At 40.7% G+C, this 11,371-nt stretch overlaps 1 protein-coding gene across 1 annotated transcript; it reads left to right on the top strand.

Annotated features, from left to right (window-relative positions):
- Nucleotides 1–221: 221 nt before the first annotated feature.
- Nucleotides 222–3,375, top strand: LOC144701032 (glycolate oxidase 1). Its single transcript, XM_078572700.1, has 11 exons — nt 222–381; nt 505–655; nt 812–936; nt 1,012–1,058; nt 1,249–1,326; nt 1,423–1,547; nt 2,233–2,299; nt 2,380–2,512; nt 2,615–2,715; nt 2,825–2,929; nt 3,025–3,375. The coding sequence occupies exons 2-11, from the start codon at nt 519–521 to the stop codon at nt 3,208–3,210; spliced, it is 1,104 nt and encodes a 367-aa protein (XP_078428826.1). The 5' UTR covers nt 222–381; nt 505–518; the 3' UTR covers nt 3,211–3,375.
- Nucleotides 3,376–11,371: the final 7,996 nt, after the last annotated feature.

An 11,371-nucleotide genomic window follows, 5' to 3' on the forward strand; every position in this document is an offset into this window, starting at 1 on the left:
GTGGGGACGAGGATGGACGTTTGTGGATGAGGGAGCGCTGGGGATGCCCCCTTCACGACCACCTCGAAAGGCTGATCCAGAAACGGCCCTCAATTTTCTTCTTTCTCTTCTTCCTGCTTCTCGGCGTCGCTCTTGTCCCCATCTCTCTCTATATCTCTCTTTCTCTCTCTATCTCTAACTCTAACTCTCTCTCTCTATCTCTCTCTGAGTAGGGTCCCATCCCAATCGTTCTCTCTCTAGCTCCACACTCCTCAATTCGCACCACACAAACCTCTGCACCACCTCTATCCTTCTTACATAGGACCCCTCCTCCTTACCCTCCCTCGCGTTTCTCCATCTGTTGGCTTCCTTCCTCTGCACTCTCCCTCCCCCCCTATCAAGGTTCTTCTCTCTTCTCTCTCTCTCTCTACATCTCTCTTCCCTTATTTTAGCGTAATCAGCGTTGATTTCGTCGTTGAGAAGTTGAAATCAGCCGTTTATCTCTCTTCTGGTTTGGTTTTTCAGAGGAGCCGCCAACGATGGAGATCACGAATGTGAACGAGTTCGAGGCGATCGCCAAGCAGAAGCTGCCCAAGATGGTGTTCGACTACTACGCGTCCGGCGCTGAAGACCAGTGGACTCTCGGCGAGAACAGGAACGCCTTCTCCAGGATTCTGTAAGTCTTTTTCTTCTCTCTTTTGTTCTTTGTTTGTGTATGTAAGCTTGCCCTTCTCGGGCCTGCATGGATCTGAGGAGAAAGATGGCAGCTTTTTCACGGCTAGGACGAAATATTAACTGGGTCGGCGTGGTTTACTGTGATAATTTTATGTAGGTTTCGCCCTCGCATTCTGATTGATGTGACTAAGATAGACATGAGTGCCACTATTCTGGGGTACAAGATTTCAATGCCCATCATGCTCGCTCCCACCGCCATGCAGAAGATGGCTCATCCCGAAGGTCCCCTTCTCCCCTCTTTAAATCTATGCTGATGTCGAATTTCTGTTCCTAAACCGTCGTTTGATTCTTCTTTAGGCGAGTACGCGACGGCGAGGGCGGCGTCTTCTGCCAACACTATCATGGTCCGGCTGCATACATAACTTGGTTTTTTAGCGGTTATTTATTTTTAATTTTGATGTAAAATTTCTTGTTTGGGATGGCCACGAACGGTTCTTTCCGAATTTGAAGGAAATACTCGTTCGCGGCGGAGATTTTAGACTTCTTGCGTAGTTGAACGGTGCGATTTACTCGAATTTTCGGATTCGATTGCAGACGCTATCATCCTGGGCTACTTCGAGCGTTGAGGAAGTTGCATCAACGGGGCCCGGGATCCGCTTTTTCCAGCTCTACGTATGATTCCGATCTTTACAATGTTTTCGGTGATTATGGGCGATTGTATCTTCTTTTATCGATTATCAAGATACCCTTTTTCTCCTCAATTTTCAGGTCTACAAGGACAGGAACGTGGTAGCTCAGCTGGTTAGAAGGGCAGAGAGAGCCGGCTTCAAGGCCATCGCCCTCACCGTGGACACTCCTCGTCTCGGACGCAGAGAATCAGACATCAAGAACAGGTTTTCATCATCATCTTCTTCTTCTTTTACTGGTCTTCTCCTTCTTCTTCTGTTACAGGTCTTCTTCTTTTTCTTCGTCTTTTACTGGTCTTCTCGTTCTTCTTCTTCTTCTTCTATTACTGGTCTTCTCCTTCTTCTTCTTCTTCTATTACTGGTCTTCTCCTTCTTCTTCTTGTTCTATTACTGGTCTTCTCCTTCTTCTTCTTCTTCTTTTACTGGTCTTCTTCTCCTTCTTCTTCGTCTTCTTTTACTGGTCTTCTCCTTCTTCTTCTTATTATTTTACTGGTGTTCTTCTCCTTCTTCTTCTTCTTCGTATTTTACTGGTCTTCTCCTTCTTATTATTATTTTACTGGTCTTCTCCTCCTCATTATTATTTTACTGTTCTCCTTTATCTTCTTCTTCTTTTACTGGTCTTCTCCTTCTTCTTCTTCTTCTTCTTTTACTGGTCTTCTCCTTCTTTTTATTATTTCACTGGTCTTCTTCTCCTTCCTCTTCTTCTTCTTTTACCGGTATTCTCCTTCTTCGTCTTCTTATTTTACTGGTATTCTCCTTCTTCTTTATCTTTTACAAGTTTTCTTCTTCTTCCTGTTTCGGCCAGAGAGAAAAAAGAAAAACAATAGTTTGAAGTATCCTGGAATAGGGGTTAAAGAATGATGTGAAAAATAATTATTTTCCTTATCTTCAGGTTCACTCTGCCTGCTCATCTGACCCTGAAGAACTTCGAGGGACTTGACCTCGGAAAGATGGACGAGGCAAGAGACCTTCCTCTCCTGTTGACCTATAATTGACTTTTTATTGAAAGTAATTTGACTTTTTCCTGGGTTTTTCACAGACCAATGACTCCGGTTTGGCCTCCTATGTTGCTGGCCAAATTGACCGATCCCTGAGCTGGAAGGACGTCAAGTGGCTTCAGACCATCACCACGATGCCGATCCTCGTCAAGGGCGTCGTCACCGCTGAAGACAGTAAGCACTCAAGCTGCCAAACTTCAAATTCATTCAATCTATCTCATGTTTTGTTAAAACGATAGAGCAATTATTCATAAATTCCATGGTTTCGCTATGCAGCGAGGTTGGCCATCCAAGCCGGAGCCGCCGGAATCATCGTCTCCAACCACGGAGCTCGGCAGCTCGACTACACTCCTGCGACCGTCAGCTGCCTCGAGGAGGTCCGCCATTGATGAAACCCAAGCTTTTCTCAAAACCCAACAAAAATAAACGAAAAAATCAAGCATTATCGTCACGGCAATGACCGCAAGATGGCCATTATTCTCTCAGGTGGTGAAGGCGGCGCAAGGGAGAGTTCCAGTGTTCCTCGACGGTGGCGTTCGCCGCGGCACTGACGTCTTCAAGGCGCTCGCGCTGGGAGCCGCCGGAGTTTTCGTAAGTGAAAATTAACTATCGCTGTAGAGAAGTTCGTGGAATTAGGGTTTGTGTGCGCCAAGGATATTGAATATTTTGGAGGGGAAATGGAACAGGTGGGGAGGCCGGTCGTGTTTTCGCTGGCGGCCGATGGCGAGGCAGGAGTGAAGAAGATGCTACAGATGCTTCGCGACGAGTTCGAGCTCACCATGGCGCTGAGCGGCTGCACTTCTCTCAATGAGATTACCCGCAACCACATCATCACCGAGGGCGACGTTCAGCGCCAAGCCTCCAAGCTATAAGCTCATGCATGAATCCATGCTCGTCGCCGCTTGCGAGAATAAGTTGGAATGTGCTTGGGAAATCGTCGTCATCTGCAGTGCTAAAGTGCATTGAGAACTTTTTTATCTATATTTTTCCATTTTAAGTTCTGCAACTTTGATCTGAAGCCATGGATATTTGTACAACTCTCTATCCCTGTTGAGGCGTAAACGTGGAAGGATAGATGAGTGACTTTCTGGCGAGCAAGTGACGGATGACAAGAGAAAGGAAGAGAGGAAATAGAACACAGCTAGGATCGTAATACAGGAGTTTATTTAGGATTAATCAAGGGGTGAGACCAGCCACACCAATCCGTAGAGAGACAAGAAATTCAAAAACGAAAAAAAAATACAACTTCAATGATGGAACGGAAAATAGTTAGCTAGGGATGGATAAATTGAGCTACAAATCTACAATCCCAGATCTGGGGTTGACGAAGACGGTGTGGCATGATCCGGGTGCTGGTAGTCTCTTTCAAATATTTTATCATTTCTTGAAATCGTTTGTCTAGAGTGCTTGCCCCAAAAAACCTGTCCCTGACATGATTAATTCCTTCAATCACCCCCTAATTATGTTGCTCCTTTAAAACATTCCTGATCCTTCGGTCTTGCTCGTTGGCGCTAATCTTGAGTGTCATTTCTTTTTCAGTGCCCAAGCCATTTATCGCATAAAATGGCAGCTAGAATAGGAATTTGAGTGGCAGTGGATACAGTGTTTGTGATGGTGTTAATGACACATATGGTACTGGGGATGGCACAAGCTGTGTTGATGCCTGCACTAGCAGTAATATTATCTTGACAACACAATCATCTTCATAAACTTCTTGCTGCACCCAATCTAAGACTATTATAGAATACCATGATTAGGAGCTAGTAGGCCATAGTCAAAGTACAATCGTTTTCCCGTAATTTCTTTTGTGTCTCAAGTATATAGACTACTTACACAATAGTGATGAGAATCAACCTAATTGACAGTTTGTTATAATACTATTCAAGTATCCGTATGGATCAATTCAGTGAACTATTTATGCTTAAGAGAATCCAGTATCTATCCTTAGTAACTTCACATTAATGGCTTCAGGACTGGTCATACTCGTCATAAGAGTGAGTTTAGATAGTGTTATTCTATCCAAATACTTTGATGTCCTTCTTGAGTATCCTTTTAATAAAGATATTTATAATATGTGCTTAACGACTAGTGATATATGTATTATGATTAAGTCAAACCACATATTCATAGACTTCATTATAAGCATCACATGTGCACTATAATGAATACATCGTATTATTGAAAAATAAATGAGATGTGGAATGTATGATTGGTTTGAGGGCAACATATATTTCTATGACACAACATGAGTCAAAATTTTCTGTAAATCTTGAAGCACCATTCTATGATCGTGATCCCAAAATTCTGCTCTCTAGGCGATGGAAACAAACGTCTTTTAGAGATCACAAGTAGTAGCTTAGTTTCTGTCTCACGATTGGCTCAAATAGTATTCGACACTCATCAAGCATTATATACTGATTGATAGAGTTCCGACCTACAAGCCAACCACATTCGTATCACATTTATTTTCATAGAATAAAAAAATTGTTAACTATTATTTTGATTTGGTATAAATAATGAATCATTTGGATTAATCCAATGTCGAAATGAATTATGATGATATCCACATAAAATGAGTATCTAAGAGAGTGTTCTAAATATTCTATATAAAATAATAATAATAATAAAGAATAATAATTAAATATAAGGAAATAATAGACTATCTAATCCCACTCAAATAATGAGTGTGGAGGATCAGGTTGATTCATGTCCTAATTTTGCAAATGGACTTGAGGCCCCAAAGACACCTTACCTTATGGATTGATGATTGTATTATGACTAGGAGGTAATATTCCCTGATCACAATATTCCAAAATATCTTAGTTTTAATGTAGAAGCAAGTCTGGTAAACTCAAAAATAGGGGTAAAATTACATTGTTCTGAATTTTATTTTAATTTATAATATTTATAAACCTTTACTCATAAAAAAATTTGAGTAGCTATAGATGAGCAAGGGTGATCTCCACAGAAAACAGATCTTAGGGAAATAGATCCCTCTATAAGGTACATTCAAGAAGTTGAGAAGGAATACATAGAGTGTAAGAGATAGCGATCAAATATAGGGATACCAGTAATTTAAGAAGATGGGACAAGTATCATATGAGTAAATGATCATGACCAAGCAAGTGGAAACTAGAGAATAGGATGAAGATGTGGAGCGGTGTCGGTGAGACGAGATGAGAATTAACAATTAGAAGTATCTGATTTTGAGTTTAATAAGTAGGGTATACTAAATTAGGGTTTTTATAATATAGGAGGATCTGTTGGCGAGACAGAGTAGAAGTGATAGGGTGAGACGTTGTGGGAGTTGGGATAGTATTATAGATAAAAGACAGGATGTTTTCATAAAGAAATCGAGAGGGAACTGATAACTCAGATTTTGGGGTGTATTAGTGATAAAATAACCACTAATTATAGTTTTTTAGGTAATCTGAATTAAAACAACATTATTTATAAACCTTACTAGCCTAGGGAGAGTAAGGGTCGATCCTTAGAGAGCAAAGTAATAGTTGGTAAATTTTCAGTTTAAAATATTTTTTGGTTTGTTTTATACTTGTAATTTATTACCTATAAACAGAGCACTATATTTACTAAAATTATAATCAATAAATTTTATCCATATTAAAATTAATCCTAAAAGGAAATATTAGATAAAGTATATTTTTGGGATTTTTTAAGGATTTTTTGAATTATTTTAAATTTATAATACAATAAATATAACTGTTTGGATGTTGGAGGCAATGGAACCTCCTAGATAATGCTAGCTTCTCCAAGACTAACCTACAGACAAAGGAGAACATATAGGGATGAGGGGAAGAAACAGTGATCGAACATCTTTGTCACACCAGCCAAGGCCCAAGGGAATCAAGACTCTTCCACTTCTCCAGTAGCTCTTGCTCTAGAACAGCCCCGCTCTACCCAACTCTCACTAAAGATAAGAGGACTCAAGAACAATTCCACACACGCTACTAAATCTTAGATTTAGACTGAAACAAGAGTGAGGATTACATTGGATTGTGAGGGGTTTACACAAGGAAGAGAAGGAAATGATGACCCTTGGATCTCCCAAGGTGTTGGATGGTCCAGATCTTTTCTTCTTCCTCAATCCTGGTGAAGAGGTGTCATTCAATCAGGTTTCAGTCCTCTGATTGCCCCCCATATGGTTGCTCACTTGGCTTGCTTTTTTTTTAAGATGTGGCCTTAATGAGATTAAAGGCTCATTAGGGGCTCATTAAAGTCATGCAAGCTGCAACTTTGGCCCACTCCTGGAGCTTTGAACGCGGTTGGGCCTTCTTGAACCTCTTTACCTTAGCCCAATAACCCTCAAATGAGACCTAAGTCTGAAAATGTCAAAAACTCTAATAGAGAAGTGAGATTCAATTCACTTGACTCTATGAGTCAAGTGGGGTTAGTCTACAAAAATACATATAAATACTCAATTACTAATTTAGGCCAATTTCATAAATTAAGTGCTACATGATATTTAAATGATAAATTTAAATACTTATAGTCATTAAACAGTTAACTCAAATATGTCATTAAGCACGTACTATTTGATTCATCAGGGACACGTGATGAGATCATGCCAGTGGTTATGTGTGAGGTGATGGTAGATAACAAAAGATAGGGATGAATGATGATTGTTAATGGATATGGATGATGGAAAAGAATAATAGATGTTCTACCTAAATGTGTTGAAGAATGATCTGTGTAAGGAAAGAGGCTAACCTAAGATCCTTATATTCTGCCAAGATCAAGACATCTTCTTGATGCAGATGAGCCTCCCCTCTTCTTGGTTGATCCTCTCCAAGCACTCAGAACACCAACAACACACTTGATGGACCTTCAAAACTTCACTTTATTTCAATCTGCGTCTCTAGGAGGAAGCGAGCTTAAATATATTTTTTCCAAAAGTCGAGATCTCAATTTATATCCCACTATAAATATGATGCTACCCTTAAACTTTCAGCTCAATTGGAGTTTTGGATCGTCAGATATCAAGGCTGGAAGTTGGACAATTCCTAGTTCCTGATTTAATCCAAATATTTCTCTCTTTGTCCTCATTAGCGCCACCATGTCATAATTGGTTCAAATTTATCCTCGTAATTTGCATTGAACAGATCTCATTGCACCACCCGTTGCATTGTGAAGAATGAAAAAAAGGAGGAATAACAGTATTTATAATAATAATAATAATATTTAAATAGGATGTGTGACATGGAAGTTTCTCAGCACACACCATGTCATCATCCTCTCTGTTCCTCCAATAGTTAAATGACATATCGGTGCTACGTGTACACATGGCGCCATGTGTCCATGACATATCATCGATGCTACAACTTTTGACAAGTCAAAAGTTTTATGCTTGGTAAAACACACATATATAATTAATTTAATGCAAATAAACTTGTGAAAATGGTCAAATTAACCTACTAAAAATATGTGTCATCAAGTTTGAAGAAGATAGTTCTGTTGTCAATATGGGATAATCCACCTTGATTTTACAAAGAGATTGACTCAAGGGAGATGATGCACGTAAATATCTTGAAGCAGTTGTGAACATATGTGGACAATTTTTCTCGAAGAAATCCCTATGCGTCAATATTAACTATAATGACTAAGTATCATTTTATATTTATGGATACCTTAAAGTCTGTGTGGAGTAGTGCCCAGATGAGGGACCATACATGCACACTAACTAACGATGTTTTTGATTTCATGAAAGAACTGACATAATATTTTGTACCTTTTAATGTTTGAAGTTCATATTAGCACCAACATGTTGGTACCCTGATTAATCAATTGGGTCCAATCAATCCAAGGTAAATTTGTCCACATTTTTAAATATATTACTTTACTAAATGTAAGACAATAAAAGGTTATTGGACTTGCATAGTTATTAACTAGACCATTAGATGAACCAACAAGATCACACACAAAAGGTTTATTGTGCTTCAAAATATATAGTTAGTGTTTAGGTATTTTTGAAGAAATATAATTAAGTAAAAATGGGAGAAAACCAAAAATAATTCACCCACAAAAGAAATATTTTATCGATTCATCATTCGTCCCTTTCCTTTGAACACTCTCTCCCCATGGTATGATGATAAGATCTACAAGGATTTCTTATACTGATGTTTGAAATGCAAAGGATGAGGTTCGATGTGTTTGATAGACATAAAAATTGGTTTTAGTGTATTTAGGCATATATTAAAATATTTGTAAATTTTAATTTACTGATTTATAAAAAAAAATGTTAGAATAGGTATCTCAATAGAGAGGTGGCTAAAAAATTTGGATAAAATTTCAATTAAAAAATACAACTAAAATGAAGAACAATGAAGATATTTTGATAAATTATTTTTAGGACTCAGAGAATTTGAAATGATTGTCTAGAATTTCTTTTGGGGAACACCAGAAATACATTTTTAATCCACTTTATTTAAATTTTATTTTAATTCAATAATATGTCCACACCAATGTTAGGTGGAGCTGTATATGACATTGGGCGCGAAGCAGTCTTGGGCATGTGGAGCTAGGAAAATCGGCTGTTAAAGAGAGAGGATTTCTGAACTTTGCCAAAATTTGAAAGATTCACAATAATTGGGAATTAATAGAACGTAAATTGGAAAGGGAATGATTTATTATTCTATGAATGTTTATGGACTTATAGTAATGATTGGGAGTTGAACTGTGCACAAATAAAATTTCATATCTTCAGAGAGAAAGTATGGAAATAAACCTAGAATGAGAAAGTAGAATCAAATCTTTCATTTGCCACACTGCCACATTAACACCAGTTTCTTTCTGTTTGGTGACACACTGTGATGTAACACGACGTGCTCGGTCGTCGCGTCACACACTGTGATGTAACACGCAGTGACCACTGACCCAGGATGAGGGGCAAGGGACGACACCGGGGAATGTCGAGCCGTGTCCAGACTCCCAATGATCCGAGGGACCAGCTCGAAGACCGATGGGAATGGGAGACGAGTCACCGTTTCGTGGCGTCCGTATCGTCGCTGTTAGCTAACTATTCCGTTACCGTCAAGGAATATCCTATCACAAGACGGTGACTATTCCTATATAATCAATCATCAAGGGTCTCTCACGGCAGAGAAGCAGTCAAACCCAAGTACTGACCGAAGCAATTCTACTGCATTTGACAAAAAGGGGAGGGTGAGATAAACCTGGTTAGGCGAGGCTGCAAGCCCGAGAGGTGGCAGGGCTTCCGCGTGGGCGGGAGGCAGAGTTAGGACCTTGTTCAGGCCTAACTCTGATGAGGGGGCGGTGCAACCATCGTAGGAGAACCATGAATAGGAAAGAAAATAAGATGAAGCTAACTCCTGTTGTGCCGAGGAGCCACCGTGGCCGGGAGAATTCCCAGCCGAACTCAGGACGCCAATGGTGGGTCAGATTCTTCCCGGATCAGTCTATCACTTGGTCTTTGGCGTCGTGAGTCCACTCTGGGTCAATGAGTCCGACAGCGAATTCTTACGGATAGGAGGTAGGCGAGGGACAAGAGTGGTGTAGGTTAACACCGATGCCGGCTGAACTTCAGACGAGATTTTCCCGACGGCCTGGGGCGAGGGTGAGGGAAGGCGAATGAAATGGTGGAGAGAGGAGGATGCAGGAAGAGAAGTGGGAACAGGGGAGGAAGGAGTGCGAAGGCAGGAACCCAAAAAAAAAGTCAAAGTAACAGAACGATACTTCTTTCAAAATGATAAAACAACTCTGTCTCAAAACGATAGTCTCCCCCTCCCCTTTATAGTGAGAAGAGAGAGAGGGGGCGGGGTGGGGGTCAATGGTGCCCGAATGGGCCTTCTTTAGGGGGGGAAGCAGGCTAGTGGGCTTCCCCCCCCCTTTAGGGGGGGAAGAACACAATACACAAATGTGAGACAAAACATTGTAAAAAAATGACACAAACTCCAAGGGGGGAAGGCGGTACAAACACGAGAAAATAAAATAACCTCGTAAAACAGACCCCGTAAAACCGTGAGGGGCCTCCATAAGATAATAAAGCAGCACAAACACGAGAAAACACCACGGCATGGACGTGGTTTTCAAATCTGGAAGTGAAAGCTCGGGTTCTTCACATCGGCTCGGGCTTCGCGACGAGGTTGATGACGAGTCGGGGCACATTTGATGGCATGTTCCTCCATCACATTAACGCATGTTTTTTTCACCAATATATAAAAAAGGTTGCAACCATTATGTGACGTGAAGCCACATCGCTCCTTTTTTTTCCTTTTTTGCTAATCACATGATGCCACACTACCATACCACTTTTTTTTAACTTTGCAAAATGCAAAAAGATAATAAATATTTCTTTGGTCTTCACACATGCAATCACTGAAATTTGAATCACATCTTTTTTCTATGTGTCCACTATTCACAGGTTGGGAAGGATACAATGTGATCAATGTCCCATTCCAGAAAAAATCTGAAACTCAAGCTGAAGTTTGATTTGGTTTTGGTCTCTATCGTGTCAGGTTGGCGAGTTGATGTTAAAGTCAATGTCAAAAAATCAGTGTCAATCTTAGGAAATATTTTAATTGAATCTGAAAAATATGTGAAGTTCAAATTAGAAAATGCGAAGTTCCCTGATGCCGGACGTCGTCAAGACGTCGTGCGGTCGTCACCAAGGGTAGGGGCCCGGTATCGTTTCGAGGTCTTGTCGGACTACGTCGATCAATGTCGTCTGACTGATGCTAGTGGACAGGTATGAATGATGACGTGAAGTTGTGAGATCCTACGTGTTGTACATGCGTGCGTCGACGGAATGGTGGATGCCGTTCCAGAGAATTGACGGGTTCGCTTTGAGTGGGGTTAGACGGACCTCCTGAGCCGCGCCCGAGAGGGTCGAGGGCGAGTACGTCGCCGAACGGGGAAACCCCGCTGTAATGCTCACACGCGTCGGGAGAACCCGACTCGTACCGGCAGATAAGACTCTCAATAATAGTTCGTCGTTTTCTCAACCTGTCTCGCTCTCACCTATCTAACCCGAGCGCGGAGGAGGCAAATCGAAAGTAT

Source organism: Wolffia australiana, chromosome 3 (assembly GCF_029677425.1).
Source record: "Wolffia australiana isolate 7733 chromosome 3, ASM2967742v1".
Classification (NCBI taxonomy): domain Eukaryota; kingdom Viridiplantae; phylum Streptophyta; class Magnoliopsida; order Alismatales; family Araceae; genus Wolffia; species Wolffia australiana.

What these genes read in the sequence shown, in the direction of transcription:
- LOC144701032 (XM_078572700.1), top strand. Translation starts at nt 519, where the DNA reads ATGGAGATCACGAATGTGAACGAGTTCGAGGCGATCGCCAAGCAGAAG. An exon ending in TCCGCTTTTTCCAGCTCTAC is followed by an intron (nt 1,327 to 1,422) that starts GTATGATTCCGA and finishes CTCAATTTTCAG; the next exon opens with GTCTACAAGGACAGGAACGT. An exon ending in ACCTCGGAAAGATGGACGAG is followed by an intron (nt 2,300 to 2,379) that starts GCAAGAGACCTT and finishes GGTTTTTCACAG; the next exon opens with ACCAATGACTCCGGTTTGGC.